Here is a 22,904-nt window from a genome sequence, read left to right as displayed (position 1 = left end):
GTATCAATTAGCTCCTGTCCTCGCTGATACCTCGTTCAAAATTGCATACAAAACAAAATGCGTTTTTCTTTGAAAGGGCATACTTATTAGTGTGTTTTTAACTTATAAGGTCCTCTATCGTTTTGGTTTCATCCACATGAGGTTCCAGTGTGAAGTGCCTGCGTTCCTTCTGAGAACATTGAGTTTGGTGTTTTTCTTAATTTGTTCTTCAAGAAAATACTTATAGGCAAGCCTGTTTGACAGACTTAACAAAACTAAAACTGGCGTGGGAAAAGTATTCTAGGCAAAAATAAACGGCAATATTTTAAGTTAATTACTGTTAAAAGACAAACCAGTTTTATCATAATTAATTTATTCCAAAAATTAATGTTTCCAAAAGTTACACTTTTTGTATATGTCACACTTAATGTTTTTAAGGGGGTGTCGTCATGGTGCCGAGCTAAGTTCATTCTGGTTAGAGATCACTTGGCCTACTGCCGTATCTGCATCAACCAGTTTAACCCTTTAACCCCTAACATCAAAGAACAAATTCTCCTATCTTGTGCCTATATACCTTTTTTATAAAAGTACTGGGGAGAAGTTATTAGAATATCAAGAAAATTCACTTTGGGTGATCATATCCTTAATTCTCATGACATCAGGGGTTGAATAAGCATTGATATTACAAGGAGAAATTTGATGCTGATCACTGTTAGGGCTTGAAGAGTTAATGAGGAGATGAGCTTCCTCCTGTCAGGCAAAAAAAGTTTAAACAACAGTCGTGGACACCCCCTTATTTACATGCTTGTTTGCCTACCAAGTTGCTTGCTTGCTCCTAATTATTGGAATTTCTTAAATGTTGTTTTCACGATTCGGTCTTCTTTCGCACCTCAAGAAGTCAAGTTGAGCTTGTACTGCATTTGATAAAACAAACAAAGCCACAGATAGACAAACAAACATTTACATAAACGCCAACCTGGAGTCGGCTTCAAACAACTTGTCCCTGGAGTGCGTTTCTCACAACTTAATCCAAAACAATATTCACCTGAAAAACCATTTTACAAGCTTGCACAATTTTAATTTTGTTACCAATTACGAAGTCTCTTTTTAAAAACTTTGAAAGTTAAAATGTTGAAAATGTAACATGGCGAAGAAACACATTGGGCTAGTTTGCACCAAAAACAATCAATATTAAAGGGGATTTGAAAAGTACTCCTCAGGTGCGACTCAGTCTTTGGAAGTAATATGAGAAACGTACCCATGATCAATTCTGAAATGATATTATTTGCATTATTCATTTGTATCGCACTTAGTAGATAGAGCCACCTTAATAATGGAGGGATTTAGAATTATGTTTACAGCAAACTGCAAATGGCAGAAATGACCTCGTGACCATGCATGTTTAGCCTACATTTGCCACTGACTTGCTTTTTCCAGTTAATCTCAGTTAAAATGATAAGTTTTGGGTTAGCATATCAAAGGCCAGAATTCTTTTGCACTATTCTCATCTATGTTAATACTAATTTTTTCAAGAAACTCATTTTTGCAGTTTGTCGTAAATGCGATTCTCAATCTCTCTATTGTCTTAGCATAACCCGGCGACCAACCCATTTGACAACAACAACAAAATCCTGTACAATGGGTCATTACAAGCTAGTTGTCTTGTTAATTCAGAAAATTTTCCTTGCACTCACTTACTAGACTGAGTACTCTATCGAAAATTAGAATACCCTTGTTCAGCCAATCAAATTGCATGTTTGCCAGTCATATCAGTCGCCGTGTCACGCTTGTTAGTCGAACAACCCCGTTCCCAGGGTCCCCTCTCTTTCTCCCTTGAGACCTTGGGAAGAGGTTTCTTTTGGCTTATTAAGTATAAACTTCACTGGTTGTAAACTAATATTTGAGCAAAACTTAATCTTGACTATTCTTAATCTCATATCAAAGAAGGCAATGGTTTCAAAATGTATATAAACAATTAAGTACAAGCACTTTTCTCCACATATATCTAGAAAAGTGAAAAGCCAGTCTTCTTTAAAGTCCAATGGCTTAAATTAATTGTTCATGCTCATGCATTGTTCCTTGATCTGCACCAATTAAAGTGATAATTGAAGTCAATCAAAGTTGGTCTCAAGTATGCATCATATTCTCATTCACTAGTCGTCTCTTGTCTTGATGATGCAGCATCTGTCAAGAAAAGAAGCAGAAATGTTATAATTTCAATGTTTAAAGTCACTGCATGGTTTATTAAGTTGCAAATTAAGACTTTATTCTTTGGAGTATCTCCCCCGAGTTTTTCGAGCTTCGATTAAATTGGGCGCTAGGTTTGATTACCAAATGAAAAACAGAGTTAACAAGGACAAAATGATAAAGATAAAGCAGTATATGATTTGATTGAAAAACAAAAACCCAACCAAACTGCTGAAAATGATGAATTATTCAGTGAGCGGCACGTCAGGCAAACTTGAAAAAAGGAAATCTGAGCGTTGGCCTAATACTCGATCAGGACTCAAACCTTAGACCTTCAGATAATTTTCTAGTTCAGATGCTTAATCACTGAGCTATAGGAAACTTTATTAAATACTCCACATTTTTTAATAAATTTCCACCCTCCCCCCAATCCAAACCAGCCAGTGCAAATTGAACAGTAGGGGAAATATACAACAACTACAAGTATTTGTACTGCAGGCCATAGAAAGCCTGGAAGATATTCAGGCTGGCCGTTCAAGCGTAAAGCTTTTTCAGACTTGCTTGCTGCAACTGGCTGCATACAACTAAGATGATTTTCCTTCTATTAACATCTTTAACACAAAGCTTCAGCTGTTTATAAATTCCACACCTTTCACATCTTCTTTAAAAATTTATCTGAGATGGCTTTGTAAACAACTTATTTTATTATAAGTTTTGAAACATTTCTGGCATTGACAAATATTGAGAAATTTTTTAACCAATCAAAAAATATTTTTGTTTACTTACCATCCTGTTTATCCTGTTCTCCAAATTCAAGGGTGATGTCATCACCAATCAGCACAAATGGGGCCCAGTACTTCGGGGCGCTGAACTGCTCTGTCTCTCGAAGCAATTTCATGGCCTGGTGAAGAGCCACACTGGCGCTTTTTCCATCTGCAAGGTGTTGGTAGAAACTTTCCATGAACACCATGGTTGCCTCGTCATCAATCGCCCAGAGTGACACCAGGACAGACCGAGCACCAGCGCACAAGAAAGAACGTGCTATGCCCACCACGCCCTCGGACTTAATCTCTCCCTTGCCACTGTGACAACAGCTCAGGACAACGAGTCTTGCTCTTAGACAAGCTGCTTGAACATCTGACATTGTAAGAATGTAGTCTTGTCTTCTGATGCCCTGGGATGTCCGATCGGGGTTCGGTGCCAACAAAATTTCTCCTGATTGCGCACATCCATGTGCGGCAATGTGCACCACAGCAACTGAGGTGAGTCTCTTCAGCACTTCGTCTTTAGTTGCATCTCTGCCTGTGAGAGGTGTCGTCTTCAGAAGTTTTCCAATCATCTCTACTTCCTCTTTGGCGCAAGGTAGCGGATTCCAAATGGGCCTCCCAAACGGGTCAGTAAGTTCCTCTAAACATGGATCTCCCACGAGCAGCGCCCCACTCTTACAGTGGAAGTCCTCAGGTGAGCCTGTGATTAGTTTTAAAGCGGTCAGCGAGGGGGCAATGCGAATCCTGATGGTTTCACTCAATGCAGAATAAGGAGCCAGGCAAAATGGACCATCCGGAACAACGATTAACTGGTCACCTTGGAGCAAGTCTGCAATGGGGCCAATAATAACATCGTAGAGTGGACGCAAAGAATTGACTGTGGAAGTCCGTGACTGTTCGTCTTCCTCAACAGCTTCTCTGTTGACTCTGTTGGTTGGTTGGTCATCACTTGGCTCATCCATTGAGCGATCTTCGCATCTGACATCAACACCTGCGCGAATCTCTTTCAAAGCAGTTTCCACTAAGAACGCGGGATCTCCATGTATAATTTTCAGGCGTGTAAAGAAAATCTCTCTACCTTTTGCCAGGAACCAAAAACTGATGATGTCTCTATGGCAATCGAGTGCTAAAAACACTGTTTGTGTAGTGAAATCGTTAGAAATGTAGGAAATTGTTTCCTTAGGTTCAAGTGATGGGGTCGATGGTAAGTCCATACCATACTGTGTCTTCAAAACATCTATCAAAGCCTGTGCTCGTCCCTGTTCAGCAGCACACAAAGCCTCATCAGTTTTTCCGGTCTTCACAAGGATTCTCCACAATGCAGTGTACACACACCGATGCCTGTCACGGAAGGTTATTTTCCACGCATCTTCTGACTCAAGAAGATTTCTTGTGTCATTTAAGAATCTTACGCTCGATCGATAATAATCTAGGGCCTCAGAAAAGGAAGCCGACAATTCATAACAATAACCTACCGAAAAGCATGCCATGGCTTCTCCAAACCTGTTTCCTGTCTCCTTAGAAATACTAAGATATCGTTTAAAGTACTCTGTGGCTTGTTTAAAATTACCCAACTCGCGATAAACTTTACCCAGCCCGTCATAGGCAAGTCCCTCATCCTCCCTGTCTTTTACCTCTTTAGCAATACTAAGAACTTTATTGTGGTACTCTTTGGCTTGTTCATAATCACCCAAATCAAAATGAATTCTGCCTAGAAAGACATACGCCTTTCCCTCGTGATCTCTGTTACCCACTTCTATAGAAATACTGAGACATTTTTCTAGGTGCGCTTTGGCATTTTGAAGGTCCTTCAGAATTTTATAATCCTGTCCCAGACTGGCATGGCATACTACCTCTCCCATCCTGTCTCCTAATTCTTCAGCAATTTTTAAAGCTTGTTCGTGGTAATGTTTAGCTAGGTTTGAATAGCCCAGTTGGGAGTAAGCACCACCTAGATTACAACAGGCGATTCCCATATAACGGCAGTAAGCTTCTCCTACATTGCCATTCGCTTTTCCCTCTTCCACCCTCCCTAATTCTTTAGCAATACTCAGATGTTGGTTGTGGCACCCTATGGCTTCTTTAGAATTACCCAGACGATAATAAGCAACGCCCAGATTTTGATAGGCATGTCCCTCGCGAGCCCTCTCCCGTAGTTCTTTAAAAATTGTAAGACTTTGTTTGTAGTACCCTATGGCTTGTTTGATATCACACAGACTGTAATAAGCCTCGCCCAGTTTATAAGAGGCCTCTCCCTCTTCAGCCCTGTCCCCTAATTCTTTAGCAATATTGAGACTTTGTTTGTAGTGCTCTATGGCTTGTTTGAAATCACCTTGACCTAGATAAGCAACGCCCAGATTATTAGAGGCTGTTTTCTCTCCAGCCCTGTACCCTAATTCTTTAGCAATATTGAGACCTTGTTTCCAGTACTCTATGGCTTGTTTTAAATCCCCCAGACCATGATAAGCAATGCCCAGATTATTAGAGGCTTCTCCCTCTCCAGCCCTGTCCCCTAATTCTTTAAAAATATTGATACTTTGTTTGTAGTACTGTATGGCTTGTTTTAAATTCCCCAGATCATAATTAACAATGCCCAGTTTATAAGAGGCCTTTCCCTCTTTAGCCCTGTCCCCTAATTCTTTAGCAATATTGAGACTTTGTTTGTAGTGCTCTATGGCTTGTTTGAAATCACCTTGACCTCGATAAGCAGCGCCCAGATTATTAGAGGCTGTTCTCTCTCCAGCCCTGTCCCCTAATTCTTTAGCAATACTAAGGAATTGCGTGTAATATTCAATGGCCTTTTCAAAATCACCCAGACGGTAATAAGCAATGCCCATGTTGCCTAAGGCAGTTCCCTCCCGCTTTCTATCCCCCTGTTCTTTGGCAATACTGAGCTCTTTCATGAGATACTCCAGATCTGCTGCCTTTCTATCCACCATTTTCGTGTACTTCTGTTATACCAAGGAAGTATCTGGAGAAAAAGAAAGTTTGAAAATCTCGATGCATGATCTAAACGAAAAGTGTCTCTCCATTCAGACTTTTACAAAAAAAAAGTATGAGGCAAGATTGGAGAATTTGCCTCTGGTTAGCGTAAGGGTGAGGAAGTAGTTTTGCTATTATTAGACATGATTAATTTTTGTTCTGCATTAATGGAAATTAACAAAACTGTAAATGGGTGACCTGACTTCGGTCGACCTTTTCTGAGATAATGTGTATACAGCTTTTTTTTCGGCTTCGGGAGCAATAAGGGATATATAGTCGTATTCTCAGTCTTCCAAGCCACGGTGATCAACAGACATAATCCATCAATAAAACATTCAAGAAGTACCTACCCGACCCTAATGAAAAAATATGATATAGCTAACCCTCCCTTACCCCTCCCTCACCAATGCAACCCCTGACTGATTGACAACAAACTATCCGAGTTAGTACGATGTTACACCCGCATTTCTTTCTTGTGAAGGCCGAAGATCCGTCAAAAATGAACGAAAACACACGAAAGCTCACGAAGAGAACCTCGGAAATGTGCTGACTTTGAGCTCTAGAAGCGCTAGCAAAAATTGTTGCCTTATTAATAAATCGTTGACGTCCGAATAGTAAATGTAGGGTTTCACTGATACAAACTAAAAAGACTTAGATTAAGTTAAATTCTCTTATATTCTTATGTAATATATATTAAACGCGAGGAAGTGTTTTATTCCATTTTCAAACACCGAGAAGTATGCTGAAAAAAAAAAAAAAAGAGGCGCAGCCGCATTTTTTTAACCACTTGAACTTCGAGGTGCTAGGAAATCGGATGAAATACTCTTTCGAGAGTTTGATATAGCTTCTCAAACCATTAATAATTCTTGGAGAAATTCAGAGCAAAAGTGCACCAAAGATCACTTTTCCAAACTTCCTTCATTGTACTGATTTTATTTTTGTTTTATTAATGAATTTGAGAAGGACAAAAAAAGGATATATCTTTGAACCAAATCTGTGGAAAGTTCGTCTGAGGGAGGCATATTTCAATGTTCTCCTGGCGGAAGTCTTTGTTATTTTCAGCTTGATGATTTTCCAAAGATCCGAAAACAAAAATAGCAAATTCAAATGAGCTTACGATCCGTACCTTCAATCTGTTTAATTCTCAGCGACTCTAAAATTTATGAATATATTTGCATTGTTCAACATGCAACGATCGAACAAAACGACAGATAGAAGAGTTGCAGTATCCGTCAACTAACAACAAGCTAAACAGTTGAGTAGCTGTGATGATTTCAGTTTCAACCTCTGCTATTTCGAGTTACTTCTTTTACGAATATCGATGCTTCGTTTTCGAATTTTGGGTTCATGAACAGAGCCACATGAATGCGACGCTGATGTTGCGCATTAGAAACGTTAGCAAAAATTTTTGCGTTATCAATCCATCGTTGACGTACGAATAATGTATACAGAGTTTCACTGATACAAACTATAAGAAGACTTCGATAAAGTTAATTTCTGTTATATTTTTTTTGTGATATATCTTGAACGCGGGAAGTATTTTATCCGAATTTCAAACACCGAGAAGTAGATTGAAAAAAAAAAAAGAGGCGCAGCCGAAGGTTTCAAACCAAGTTGGCAGCGTTTGGAAATCGGCTGAAATATTATTTCGAGTGTTTGATATAGCTTCTCAAATCATTAATTTGGAGAAATTCAAAGCAAAAGTTCACCAAAGATCACATTTTCAAACCACCTTCACGGTAATGATTTGTTTTGCTTTATAAATGAGTTTGAGAAGGATAAAACAGAGTCGTAACGAGGTATATCGGATCAGAGATCAAAGGCAAAAAATGGGGTGGGATCTGGGATCACAAGCCGAGGGATTGGGATCAGTAGTGCTGCGAGGGGATCAGGTTTAATTTAATTAAATTTAATTTAATTGGACGGAAAGAGCTGACGCCGTTTACAAATTCAAATGTATTTTTGCGGTAACATTTTGTTCCGGTTCTAAACTGTATGAAATACGATTTGCTGGACTAGCCTGACTACAAAACGTCAGGATATTTTTTCCGAATTCCTAAATATATTTATACCATGTCGCCCTTTTTTTCAGTAAATATCAGTGACTTTCTGCTGTGATTGACTCAGTTTGTTGGAGCTATACATAACTGCAGTGACTGATCTACCGAATTGGTCTGGGTCTTTGGCTGCTGAATAAGGACTTAGGAAAAAAAATTCATAGAATGGACATTGTTTTTTGCCAACGTTTTCCCTCTGTCTAAATCTATCACACGAGGATGGTGCTTGGCACTCAGAACAATAAATTAAACAAAGACGTCTTCATTTGTAGAGACATATACATACCCTTTCGACAGTGAAAGGCGAAATCTTTTTTAAGGCAAAATCTTGTTATCAAAGAACTCGTTATTGTACTTGGTACTGTACACTACTACTGTATTTCTCATTTCTGACCAAGCTCAAGAGACCATATATGGTCACTTGCTAGCCTTAAGCATAATTTGCTCTTAACAGCAGGCCCGTAGCAAGGCTAAAACAATTGAGGGGGATCAGCAAAATGCAAACTACCCCCCCCCCCCCCGTCACCCAAAAAAACCCAGACTGATTAGGGAGTTTAAGATGCAACGAGAACATTAAAAAAAGGAAAAAAAAGTAGATTTAGTAAGTAAAACAATAACTTTGCACCTGCATCACACTTTTTGGTACATTTTTTTTGCCGTTCCTTTTACGTGGACTAACATGTGAAGTATCCTAATTTCACGTTTGAAGGAGGACGTAAACAAACGACGACAAATTTTTCTTTCTCTTTTAAAATTTGGCTTTAACCGGGCAGTAGGAATCCGACTGTGGGAGAATTCCTTCTCTGGCTCTTGAGAGGACACATTTGTGTGTCTTTCGACAACGCGCGAACACTAAATTGTTATACACTAAGGAGGTCTAAGGACATTTGTATTGCTATAAATGAGCGGATGCCTTAAAAAACAAGTAGTTTATTTTAACAGCTTTTAGGGCTTAAGACTGGTTGATTTCGATCCATTTTGGTTCTTATTTCCGATTCACAAGGTAGGAGTACCTTTGTTGTTGTTGTTGTATATAAAAACAAACTGTTAGCGAAGGAAACTGAAAGGTAGTAAACACATTTTTAAAGGGCTGTGAAAAGGCATTTGCAGCGTCAGAGTTTAAGACTGATTGCTACACATTAATTTCGTTTCATTATTTATTTTTTGGCAAACTGTTTTGTAACTTCCAAAAATTCTGGGGGGGCTCAAGCCCCCCCTGCCCCTCCCCCTGCTACGGGCCTGTTAACAGCTTCTGATAATATCATACAAAGCTTCATTTACAAGCTGTCAACACAAATTACTTTCCGCAGAATATCAAGTGGCAAGTGTTAAGAGAAGATACAGCAAATAACGAAGCTTGCTCTGATTATGCTAGGGAGAAGGTAGCTGAGACGTCCGAGTAACCAAACTTAATGCACAAAGCTTTCAAGGTGGCAAGGGAATCGCCCAAAATTTTGATCACAAATTTACTCGTCATTGAAATTTTAATTTTAAAAATTAATGCAAATCCAGAAAGAAAAAAAGATCTTTTTCAAGTTTCCTTTCTCTGCCCAAATTATATTAGTATTTTCTCAGCGTGGTGCGGAAAGGACCATCTAATCATCCTGGTTCTGTGAAATACTGTAGTTTCCTAGATCGTTGGTCAAGCCCCGCGTTAGCCATGATCTATTTCAAAGAGACCTCATTTTGATCTCGTTTTCCTACTTGCAAGTGTGAACGGAAAGTTTATGGCAAGATAATATCAAAAGACTTCATTTTGAGAAACGTTTAGTCTTTCTGATAAAGAACCTAACGGAATGCCGGATTCATAGCGCGATCGTGCGTTGTGCGCTAAGCGCACTCTGAAAGCCTTTTGCAGGCTCGGTTTTTTAGATTCAAGCTTATTCGATCTCAGCTGTGAGCTGGTAACATCTTACAATTATGTCACAGGGTAACATAACCAGAAAAAACTCCAGACCAAGCAGGTAATGAGTTATGACTAGATGTGCGACTGAACTGAGTTGGTCAACCAGTAAACTAAATGGAACTATTATGCCGATAAGAAATCATAACTTGAAGAACTGACGGGAATCAAACTCCCATTCTGTCATTCTCCATTTCATGAATGCTGAAACTAAGTTTAAAAACTCAAGCGACACTTCATTTTGACCTATTTTGTAGTTTATCCAGGTTTAATCAAGCAACAATTATAGGCCGTTTGTCCGACCCAGATTCCGCGTTTGAGCTGAACCCAGGGATCAACTAATTTTCACTGGATCAGGGATAAAAATTTATAAAAATTTCGGAATCAGGGATCAAAATTTACGGCCATAATGTGGGATTATTGGGGAAAACATACCTCGTTACCACCCTGATAAAAAACAACCATTTACGGCTATGACTGAGCATCATATCTAGTGCAAATAAATTAATGACTTACCACTGTTGTACCAAATTGATGCTTATTGGAGCATTTTCTTCTGTTCAATCAAGCTCATTAGAAATTATGACCCTGCACCAAAAAAATTGGAGACAAACAATTATTGAGGAAGGAAGTGTTTTATCAGTTTCAAACAACTAGAAGTAGATTGATAAAAAGAAAAGAGGCGCTGCCGAATGTTTTTAACCAAGTTCGAGGTGTTTGGAAATCGGCTGAAACATTATCTCGAGTGTTTGATATAACTTTGCAAATCATTAACTTGGCGAAATTCAAAGCAAGAGATCACCAAATATCACATTTCCAAACTTACTTTGCGGTAATGATTAGCCTCCCACGCAGAACACGCAGAACACGTGGGACAGGAACGCGTGAAGAACCCCTGCGTGAGAGGCTAGGTAATTATTTGCTTTATTAATTTTATGAATGACTTTGAGAAGGATAAAAAAAACAACCATTTACAGCTATGAGCATCATAACTAGTGCAAATAAATTAATGACTTACCACTGTTGTACCAAAATGATGCTTATTGGAACATTTTCTTCTGTTTAATCAAGCTCATTAGAAATTATGATCCTGCAGCAAAAAATTGGAGACAAACAATTATTAAGGTACCCAAGTCAAAGACAATTACGCTCGTTTTGTGCGTTAAAAGAGCGAGTCATGACAGCCTATGCATTTGTACATGTAACAAACTACATACAAGGTCGGGTGGGACCAACCGATACTTTAGCAATATTGGCAGCAAATTGTGCACAACATTCACAATAAATGTAATCACTTTGCAAAATTTCAGAAGTTTACTTTTAACGGCTATCAAGGAATGACTTAATCCAAGACCAAGCGTTGACTAACAGCTTATTGCCTTACTCTTTGAGTAAATATGTATCTTTGAACCAAAACTTTGGAAAGATTATGGTGAGCGAGGCGTATTTTAATGTTCTGCTTGCAGAAGTTATAGTAATTTTCAGCTCAATGATTGCCCCGCGATCCAAAAACAAAAATAGAAAATTCTAAAGAGTTTCGATCTGTACCTTCAATCTTTTTAATTTTCAGCTACTTTTAAATTAATGAATATATTTGCATTGTTAAATATGCAACGATCGAAAAAAAAAAAACCGACAAATAGCTAAAGGAGAATTGCAGTATCCGTGAACTAACAACAAGCTAAACCTATGAGTAGCTGTGATGATTTCAGTTTCAAGCTTTGCTATTTCGAGTTACGGCTTTTACGAATGTCGAATGCTTCGTTTTCCAATTTTGGGTACATGAACAGAGCCACATGACTGTGACGCTAGCTGTCGTTGCGCATTAGAAACGTTAGCAAAAATTGCTGCCTTATTAATCCACTGTTGACGTGCGAATAGTGTATACAGAGTTTCACTGATACAAACTATAAGAAGACTTCGATAAAGTAAACTTCTTTTACCATTTTTTTGTAATATATGTTGAAGGCGGGAAGTATTTTATTTGATTTTCAAACACCGAGAAGTAGATTGAAAAAAAAAGAGAGGCGCAGCCGAATGTTTTTTAACTAAGTTCGAGGTACTGTTTGGAAATCGGCTGAAACATTACTTCTAGTGTTTGATAAAGCTTCTTAAATCATTAATTTGGAGAAATTCAAAGCAAAAATTCAGCAAAATTACATTTCCAAACCTCCTTTACGGTAATGATTTGCCTTGTTTTATGAATGACTTTGAGGAAGATAAAAGAACAATCATTTATGGCTATCAGCATCTTATCTGGCGTAAATAAATTAATGACTTACCACTGTTGTATCAAATTGATGCTTATTGGAGCATTTTCTTCTGTTCAATCAAGCTCATTAGAAATTATGACCCTGCACCAAAAAAATTGGAGACAAACAATTATTAAGGTACCCAATTCAAAGACAATTAAGCACGTTTTGTGCGTTAAAAGAGCGAATCACGACAGCCTATGCATTTGTACATGTAACAAACTACATACAAGGTCGGGTGGGACCAACCGATACTTTAGCAATATTGGCAGCAAATTGTGCACAACATTCACAATAAATGTAATCACTTTGCAAAATTTCAGAAGTTAACTTTTAACGGCTATTAAGAAATGACTTAATCCAAGACCAAGCGTTGACCAACATCTTATTACTTAACTCTTTCATGAAATATGTATCTTTGATTTGAACCAAAACTTTGGAAAGATTGTGCTGAGCGAGGCGTATTTCAATGTTCTGCTTGCGGAAGTTGTAGTAATTTTCAGCTCAATGATTGGTACACGATCCGAAAACAAAAATAGAAAATTCTAAAGAGTTTACGATCTGTACCTTCAATCCGTTTAATTTTCAGCCACTTTTAAATTAATGAATATATTTGCAAAAAAACCCGACAAATAGCTACAGGAGAGTTGCAGTATCCGTGAACTAACAACAAGCTAAACAAATGAGTAGCTGTGATGATTTCAGTTTCAAGCTTTGCTATTTCGAGTTACGGCTTTTACGAATATCGAATGCTTCGTTTTCCAAATTTGGGTACATGAACAGAGCCACATGAATGTGACACTAGCTGTTGTTGCGCATTAGAAACGCTAGCAAAAATTGTTGCCTTATTAATCCACTGTTGACGTGCGAATAGTGTATACAGAGTTTCACTGATACAAACTATAAGAAGACTTCGATAAAGTAAACTTCTTTTACATTTTTTTGTGATATATGTTGAACGTGGGAAGTATTTCATTTGATTTTCAAACACCGAGAAGTAGATTGAAAAAAAAAGAGGCGTAGCCGAATGTTTTTAAACAAGTTCGAGGTGTTTCGAAATCGACTGAAACATTGTTTGGAGTGTTGGATATAGCTTCTCAAACCATTAATAATTCTTGGAGAAATTCAAAGCAAAAGTTTACCAAAGATCACATTTCCAAACCTCCTTTACGGTAATGATTTTCTTTATTTTATGAAAGACTTTAAGAAAGATAAAAGAACAATCATTTACGGCTATGAGCGTCTTATCTAGCGCAAATAAATTAATGACTTACCACTGTTGTACCAAATTGATACTTATTGGAGCATTTTCTTCTGTTCAATCACGCTCTTTAGAAATTATGATCCTGCACCAAAAAAATTGGAGACAAACAATTATTAAGGTACCCAATTCAAAGACAATTACGCACGTTTTGTGCGTTAAAAGAGCGAATCGTGACAGCCCATACATTTGTACACGTAACAAACTACATACAAGTTCGGCTGGGACCAACTGATACTTTAGCAATATTGGCAGCAAATTGTGCACGACATTCACAATAAATGTAATCACTTTACAAAATTTCAGAAGTTTACCTTTAACGGCTATCAAGGAATGACTTACTCCAAGACCAAGCGTCGACTAACATCTTATTGCTTAACTCTTTCAGGAAATACGTATCTTTGATTTGAACCAAAACTTTGGAAAGATTGTGGTGAGCGAGGTGTATTTCAATGTTCTACTTGCGGAAGTTATCGTTATTTTCAGCGCAATGATTGTCCCGCGATCCAAAAACAAAAATAGAAATGAGCAAACGCTCCGTATCTTGAGCTGAATGATTTTAGAAAGATCCGAAAACAAAAATAGAAAATTCAAATGAACTTACGAACCGTACCTTCAATTTGTTTAATATTCTCAGCGACTCTAAAATCAATGAATATATTTGCATTGTTCAACATGCAACGATCGAAAAAAACGACAGATAGAAGAGTTGCAGTATCCGTCAACTAACAACAAGCTAAACAAATGAGTAGCTGTGATGATTTCAGTTTCAAGCTCTGCTATTTCGAGTTACTTCTTTTACGAATATTGCAAATGCTTCGATTTCGAATGTTGGGGTGCTACCTAGTTCTTCGGTTTCGGAGTACCTCGTTTTCCACAGTCCCTTGTCCCAGGCCCAATAAATTATTGGCAAAGTTGTCAAGTACTCATCATGAAGTCGAGGCAGCTGTAGTTAGGGAGACCCAATGGTTCCTTTCGGTGGATATTTGTTCAGGAAACATTAAATCGCCTCAGAAATTCGGATTTAATTGTAAACTGATGTAAGCTCAAAAATTTAGTAACCATGACTAGAAAACTTGTCCCTTTCATTTTCGGGGAGGCAGATAAGTAGTGAGGGGGGGATGTTTTTGTCCGGATTTTCGCGGGGGATTCTCATTAATACGCGGGGGCATAAATTAACACCGATGACGTCACCGCCTATTGTCTTGATTACTCATTATAGGATGACGTCATATTTAAGTTTAGTCTTACCAACAGGTTATGAACTGGTTTGACAGGTTGATCAATGATGTCATGCTCTATTTTTAACTTATGGCAGTCATGGTCGGTATTACCGGTTTGACAGGTTTTTGAAGTTATTTTTGGACACATGACATCATAAAGTATATTACATACATACTTTATTGTATAGCTCCCCTTGGGGGGTTTTTCTGTCATACATGAAAATAAAAATAATAATAATAATGAAAACTATTTACATTTGGATGATAATATAGAGAGAAAGAAAAAAATACGATAATAAAAAAAACCATGAATTAAAAAATTCTTAAAAATTCTTTTTTTAAAAAAAACGCTACGTTTTCCCGTGTTTCTGATATGCTTCAATAAATGATTGTAGATTTTTTTGCTCCACGGAAGATGAAAGCCCTTTGGCCTTTTGCAAGCCTACACTTGGGTAGTGTGAGGTCATTATTTTGCCTGGCGTTCCTTTGGTGAATTTTTGAACGGTGTTGAAGTCATTCTCGAAGATAACCGGGAGTTAGGTTGTTCATTCATTTGTATACAGTAGTCTATTTTCATTGTCCGTAAGCGTATGAAAAAGCGATTACTGCCAAGCACATTATTCACGAATTGTGAGTTTCAGTAATAATCATACATTTTCAGTGATTCTATTTTGGATGAATTTGATCGAGATTATGTGATTTTGTTGGTTATAACAGATGAAATCAGACATCAGACATCAGACGCGTGTTTCGATTCACGCACCGTTACTTAAGCTATTATGTTAATTAAGTTGAGCTTTGTCGGGGATTAAACAGTAAAAACAGTCTTTTGTTGTCTTTTGTTTACCAGATTGCTCCGAATAAGAATATTATTACGGTTGATCGATTCCTGGCTGCTTAAATTAATTTGCATGTTATGTTTGGCGCGCACTGAAAAAAGTAAACACGGTCAGAATTTACTGAAAATTCTTTATTTAAATCGTTCAACAATTCAAGTACAAAGCAAAGTTCTTATGACGGCGTTAATCATCTTTATCCTCTTCATCGCTAGGGGGATAGAATGTCATTTTTGATGTCCTTTCATCCTTGTGTGTGATTGCGCCACAATCATAACATCGACGGAGAGATTCCTTGGCGTGCTTTCGTTCAAGAGGAATCTTGTGATCACATATAGGGCAAACTTTACAGTTATCTTCCCAAAAGCACTTAGGACATTTCATGACTACGGTATCATATCCATGTGAACTGTTGCAGTGTCGGCACGGATCATGAACTTTTGCCTGAGCTATCGTTGAATTTTCAACTGAGTCACTACTATTCTCGGCCTCTTCTTCTTCCCAATCACTTTCCAGGCCGCTGTTATGAGACTCTTCAGGTTGGCTATTTTCAGAACTGCTTTCCTCCTCTTCACTGCTGTCCGACAAGTTTTCATCATTAGCCTCATTACCTGATTCGTCCTCTTTATCCTGGTATCCTCTTTCTTTTTCTAACAAATCGCTTAGAAGTTTTTTATTTTTGATCAGTCGCTTATTCACTCCGAGCTCTGCTAGTCCATCTAGGAAAGTATTGAGCGCACGGGGTTTGGCGACATCTTCGTTATGAGGGAGTAACACATACTCGACCAGCTCTGAGATGTTTGTTACTGGTATTGCGCGCTGGTTTCGGAGTAACAGTCCACTAGGTGTCCAGAACAAGATATTTTTAGAAGCAGCCATACTATGCAATAGTTCAGAAGCGTGCTTTCTGGAAACGGCGTTGGAAAGGTTGTTCAAGACATCTTTTATTCTTGGTTCTTCATTCTCGCTTTCATCATCAGAACTTTCGCTTTCTTCATGTTCACTCTCGTGTTCTTCTTCAACCAAATCTATCTTTCTCTTCATATTGATCAGCACTCGTTAAAAGAGAGACACAAATGACCAAATTTCAGAATCCACGGTCTCTTTTATAACATAAGATACCACAAGCTACTAATTGCAGGGGTCAGTAATTCTTGTATAAACCCACTGCCCTCTTGCACAAGGATGTGTTTCTTTGTCTTGTAAGGAACATTTCGCTGAGCAAGATTTAGAAGAGCATCCTTATGCGAACGCAATATGGCCCTAACTTCTTCAGACACTGGTATGTTTTCTGTAAGTACGTTATAAATAACTTGCAATAACGCATGCAACTGTTGTGGAGTAGCTGTTCTCAAGAGAAACTGACGCTGCTTGGAAGGGCAATCAGAAAGGAGCTGAAGGAAACCTCGGTTGTTCTTTACAACGCGAGACATGATCATGGAATGAGTTTAAGAAAGTAAGTTCCCCCTTTTATTGTGTAGGGTGTGGGAGAAGCAATAGACTTGAGGAGAAGGAAAACACTAGAAATAAGGAGGAGGAAAAACAATAGAAGGAGGAAGGAAGAGGAGGAGAAGGAGGAGGAGGAGGAGGAGGAAGAGGAGGAGGAGGAGGAGGAAGAGGAGGAGGAGGAGGAGGAGGAGGGGGAGGAGGGAAAATAACAGAATTGAGGAGGAGGAGGGAGAGGAGGAGGAAAAAACAACAGAATTGAGGAGGAGGAGGAGGAGGAGGAGGAGGAGGAGGAGGAGGAGAAGGAGGAGGAGGAGGAGGAAGAGGAGGAGAAGGAGGAGGGAAAACAATAGGGGTTAATTCTATATAAATGTGACACATTCGATGTCTTTTTCAGTTCACGTTAAGTCTTCACTGAGTTGACATGAGTTGGTTCTGTTCTTTCTGCGAAAAATCCTTTAGTAGAAAAGATAACATGCAAAGACATATGTTTAATAAGCACAATGAGTCGCCGAGTTTCACACCATTCAGAGCTATGCCGTTTTCTCCAGAAAAATGTCATCGGTTTCGCTTCCAGCATCCTTTTACTTCCATGATTGCCGGGATGACGGGGTCTGGAAAAACGGCCTGGGTTCGATCTCTATTGCAACAAGCTTCAGAGACAATTCATCCTCCCCCGGAGAGGATCGTTTGGTGTTATTCACAATGGCAGCCTGCGTACACAGAAATGCTAGTCCCCATGCCACATATTGAATTCGTCAAGGGCATTCCTAAGGCTTTGGAGCAGGATTCCTATTTTAATGTAAACACACGGAATTTGATCGTGTTTGATGATCAGATGATTGACGCCAGTAAAGACAAGCGAATTGTGAACCTCTTTACTCGTGGTTCTCATCATCGTAATCTCAGTGTGATTTATATCGTGCAGAATCTATTCCATCAGGGAAAAGGTAGCCGCAGCATAAGCCTTAACAGTCACTACTTAGTCCTTTTCAAGAACCCCCGGGATAAACTTCAAGTGCTGACCCTGGCGAAGCAAATGTATCCCGGCCAAACGGATTTCTTTTTAAATCAGTACGAAGAGGCTGTGAAAAGACCTTTTGGTTATCTGTTGATTGATCTGAAAACCACTACCCAAGACAACTGTAGATTGCGAACGAACGTTCTACCTAGCGAAGAACGATTTGATAACGTAGCGGTACCGGACAATATCTCGCAGGAACTACTACAGTACCTCAAACAACAGAACGTAATGACTCCCCCAGTAGTTCCAGTAATGAAGAAATTACAAGATTCAATGGATGGTCTTCTCTCACGATCAGACCTTGGAGATGACGAAAGAGCAAAGCATTACATGCAGCTGCAAAACAAGTATTTGACGTTTAAACAACAGTTGAATTCCAGACTCAAAGAATCAAATCTACCCTACTCTGAAGAACAGAGACAAATTTCTAGCAATCTAATGCCAGATCAAGAACCAGTGACTGTACAGGCGGCCGCTGTCCAAACGCCCATGGTTATACAGGCGACCGCTGCCCAAGAACCAATCGCAACACAAGCGACGCCCGCGGAAGCGTCACTTCCCTCGTCCATCTTAACACCCCCTCCCACAGTACCCTCACCTACGCAAAAAAGAAAAAAACCACCTCGAATTCGGTTTAAAAACTACCTGGATGATGATGATCGTCCCTCAAGAAGATCCCGGCGAACTCACAGAAATCATCCATATAAGGCTTCTCAAGAGGATGAATTTTAATTAAATTGTGGCGCAATCACACACAAGGATGAAAGGACATCAAAAATGAGATTCTATCCCCCTAGCGATGACGAGGATAAAGATGATTAACGCCGTCATAAGAACTTTGCTTTGTACTCGAATTGTTGAACGATTTAAATAAAGAATTTTCAGTAAATTCTGACCGTGTTTACTTTTTTCAGTGCGCGCCAAACATAACATGCAAATTAATTTAAGCAGCCAGGAATCGATCAACCGTAATAATATTCTTATTCGGAGCAATCTGGTAAACAAAAGACAACAAAAGACTGTTTTTACTGTTTAATCCCCGACAAAGCTCAACTTAATTAACATAATAGCTTAAGTAACGGTGCGTGAATCGAAACACGCGTCTGATGTCTGATGTCTGATTTCATCTGTTATATCCAACAAAATCACATAATCTCGATCAAATTCATCCAAAATAGAATCACTGAAAATGTATGATTATTACTGAAACTCACAATTCGTGAATAATGTGCTTGGCAGTAATCGCTTTTTCATACGCTTACGGACAATGAAAATAGACTACTGTATACAAATGAATGAACAACCTAACTCCCGGTTATCTTCCAGAATGACTTCAACACCGTTCAAAAATTCACCAAAGGAACGCCAGGCAAAATAATGACCTCACACTACCCAAGTGTAGGCTTGCAAAAGGCCAAAGGGCTTTCATCTTCCGTGGAGCAAAAAAATCTACAATCATTTATTGAAGCATATCAGAAACACGGGAAAACGTAGCGTTTTTTTTAAAAAAAGAATTTTTAAGAATTTTTTAATTCATGGTTTTTTTTATTATCGTATTTTTTTTTTCTCTCTATATTATCATCCAAATGTAAATAGTTTTCATTATTATTATTTTTATTTTCATGTATGACAGAAAAACCCCCCAAGGGGAGCTATACAATAAAGTATGTATGTAATATACTTTATGATGTCATGTGTCCAAAAATAACTTCAAAAACCTGTCAAACCGGTAATACCGACCATGACTGCCATAAGTTAAAAATAGAGCATGACATCATTGATCAACCTGTCAAACCAGTTCATAACCTGTTGGTAAGACTAAACTTAAATATGACGTCATCCTATAATGAGTAATCAAGACAATAGGCGGTGAAGTCATCGGTGTTAATTTATGCCCCCGCGTATTAATGAGAATCCCCCGCGAAAATCCGGACAAAAACATCCCCCCCTCACTACTCAGCTAAAAATGGAAAAATAAAAGTCAGCTAGCATTCTCGTAAAGCCAAAAACAACTCGTGCATTCGGCGAGTAAAATTTTTTTCTTAAAACTTTCTACAATTCAAATTTTTGGTGCAATAATTCATGAAAAGAAAACAAAGGAAATCACTACAATGAAGGAGGCTTGGAAAAAAGTTCTTAACTTTTTTAAAATTTAGTGAACTTTTGGTTTGATTTTCTACAAGAAGTATTGATGATTTGAGAAACTATATCAAACACCCAAAAGACGGTGTTTCATCCAATTCCAAACAAGTCAATGTTGGTTTTTAAGAAGAAGAAAAAAAAAACGCGGTTAGAAGTCGTTTTTTTAACTCACTTCTCGGCGGGCGTGAATTAAGGAATGGGCCTCGATAGATTTGTAGGACGATGGTCTATTTTAGAATAAATTGAAGGAACTGGTGTGGAAGTTTGAAAGAGCCAAGAATCTGCACAAAGTATTTTATTTTTATTGTCACTGAAGTTGCTGTTGTGTCACGCGACATACCACGCCCAGTTATAAAAGTTTATTTCGATTGAAATTTACGACAATTTAGGAAAACAAATTGCCAGTCAGGTTACGTTCTATGAACCAGTCAGATTACCTTCTATGAATGACTTTGGTCCAAGGGTCTAGGGAACTAATCTGGGATTTTGGAATTTAAAAAAAGAGCAAGGCTGATTTCACGGTCCTCTTTTTAAATTATGACTTTTTAACTTTGGATAGGGCCTGGGGAGAGAGAAACACTAAAAAGCAACGCAATGTTTAAAGTTTTCAGAAAAAAACCCAATTAATTTAGTGTAATTCTCTGCAACGTTAAGACTTGAAGATAAAGAAGAGTATTTTTTGATGCTGATTATCAGGTTGTAATCCGAATATATAAAATTTTGCATAAATTAGGGCGCGGTCGATCATGTGACCACGGCTAACATGGTAAATCGTTAAAACATTTTGACCCATTTGTCATCACAAAATTATAACTCAGGCTAAATGGAATAAAAACACAAGACAAAAAGTGTTTAAAATTGGTGATATCATGTCAGAACCATTCAATTCAAGTGACGGTGTTTAGAAATTGGGTGAAACAAATTTCCTGATATATTAGATAAAATATAAACTTGGCAATGCTTGACCCTTGGAGAAAAACAAGTTTGGGTGTACAACGAACAAGTACTTCGTTTTCGAGTCTCGAGGTCATTCATTTTTGACGCTTACGTATATACAATACTTCGTTTTGAAATGCAAAATTCTTCGTCATAGAGTTTTATGATGTGTCATTTCCGAGTTTTGGCCTGAAATACTTCGTTTTCGAATCTCAAGGTGATTCGCTTTCGAGTGTCGGGTGATTTGTTTCAGAGTCTTGTCAGCTTAGGTGCTCCTTTTGGAAATTTTCGTTTTCGACACTAACCCTTCCTCAAGCTCCGAACAATCACACCATTTACTCAGAGTTTTCTTTAAATTTTACGAGTACCGGATCTATCCTAAAAAACGCTGGACAGAGATGTTCACGCTTTATGGCGTGAAGCAAGCGCCGAAGGCGCAAGCTTGCTAGGGAGGTACGGGGCATGCTCCCCCGCGATATGTTTATATTGCATCCTCTGAAACGTTGTTTTCGACGTCCCTGAGACCGGAAAAGCAGTTTTCTATAACTTGATTATAGCTCTGATTATTTCTTGAAATAATTTATAACTAGTAATGATCATGGATTAGTAAAGTGCGTTCGATGTCTAGTGAACTGGACAGCTGTAGTTGCCTACTGCATGGGCTCGAGGCCCTCGAATGAAATCGAGGCGAGTGGTCAGCCAGTCCAAGATAGCGCCGAAACCCTGAAATCGCACAGCATCCAGAAAGAATTAGACTGCAAACAGTGCCTTTCTGGTCGGTCGAGAGGGCTAGGGTGCGCTCATAGCGCAGCGAGATTGGAGCGAGGAGAAATAAACGAGAAATAAACTTTTTCCTGCCTCTCCTCAAGAACCCCTTCGCTCGTTCCTTCCAGTTTTTTCGCGCTCGGCTATTTCGCGCGACCTCTCGTCTATCCAGAAAGGGACTGCTTGCAGTCTAAGAGAGAAGCGACACAAATAGTATGCGTTCTCCTAACGTCGAACGCAATAAGAAATCGATTTTCATTGTTGGCCATGTTTTAAACCGTATCATACGGTTGTGTGGGAGATAGAGAAATGTTTACTTTTTCAATTGGATGTTCGGTGGATAGCAAAAGCTGTAAATCTGGTGTCCTGGGACTTTGCATATTAAACTCGTCTTTTCATCAAGGTCCTCATCAGAACCAAACGCTGAATCTTCAGATAAAAGTACCGGACATCAACAGAAGATATAGATGACGTGAGCCCGATCAGGTAAAGGGCGGATCCTTTTACTTTTAAACCAGAGATCCCTCGGAGATATTTAACAGGGGAAATAGTAACTCCCAACAGGAGCCCATGGCTAGGAGCCTCTATCTGTATTAATTCCTTGAAACAACACTTTCCCGAGTAGATTCTATTACAACTGATATTCTCGCGATATTACGTATGACAATTATTAAATCGCCATTGCTCTACTTCGATTGGGTATTAAAACTGTGGTAGTTCCAAAGGTCCCGTGTGACATGTATTAGGAATAAAGAGATTTAGAGGCGTGTTAACGGCAAATGGCGAACGCGAGATTCGCGTTTATGTTTTCTTGAAAAGAGTAGAATATAGATGACAAAGTGCAAAATAATTCTGATCTTTGATTGTAATGCAAAACAACTCAATAGGCCATTTTCATGATGGGCCATTTTCGTTTTCCTTTTCAAATTCAAATTTTGTAATCCCAGTGGACAGCAAAGAACAATAGCTCTAATGAGCATGAGAAAACAAAAACCAGAAGGATATAGTGAAAATGTCCTATTATCCTGGGAAACTGAAAACAGCGCTCGGCAAATATAGGATAAACGCGGTTATTTCTGCCATTTGCCTTAAACAGGAAAGGGTGGATACCACGATAGAGGCATCTCCTCCCAAATATTCCTTA

At 38.6% G+C, this 22,904-nt stretch overlaps 2 protein-coding genes across 2 annotated transcripts; both read right to left on the bottom strand.

The window, feature by feature from the left end:
- Positions 1–335: 335 nt before the first annotated feature.
- LOC146481811 (uncharacterized) lies at positions 336–4,874 on the bottom strand. The gene is made up of 2 exons (XM_085107779.1): positions 2,953–4,874; positions 336–2,163 (listed from the first exon to the last, which is right to left on the bottom strand). The coding sequence occupies exons 1-2, from the start codon at positions 4,793–4,795 to the stop codon at positions 2,126–2,128; spliced, it is 1,881 nt and encodes a 626-aa protein (XP_084963905.1). The 5' UTR covers positions 4,796–4,874; the 3' UTR covers positions 336–2,125.
- Positions 4,822–12,518, bottom strand: LOC146481810 (uncharacterized). The gene is made up of 5 exons (XM_085107586.1): positions 12,459–12,518; positions 10,894–10,965; positions 10,392–10,463; positions 4,901–5,904; positions 4,822–4,848 (listed from the first exon to the last, which is right to left on the bottom strand). The coding sequence occupies exons 4-5, from the start codon at positions 5,870–5,872 to the stop codon at positions 4,822–4,824; spliced, it is 999 nt and encodes a 332-aa protein (XP_084963712.1). The 5' UTR covers positions 5,873–5,904; positions 10,392–10,463; positions 10,894–10,965; positions 12,459–12,518.
- Between the last annotated feature and the right edge of the window lie 10,386 nt (positions 12,519–22,904).

This window comes from Pavona decussata, unplaced genomic scaffold (genome assembly GCF_977016875.1).
Source record: "Pavona decussata unplaced genomic scaffold, jaPavDecu1.1 SCAFFOLD_48, whole genome shotgun sequence".
Classification (NCBI taxonomy): Eukaryota; Metazoa; Cnidaria; class Anthozoa; order Scleractinia; family Agariciidae; genus Pavona; species Pavona decussata.
This window is presented reverse-complemented; position numbering and strand designations above follow the sequence as displayed.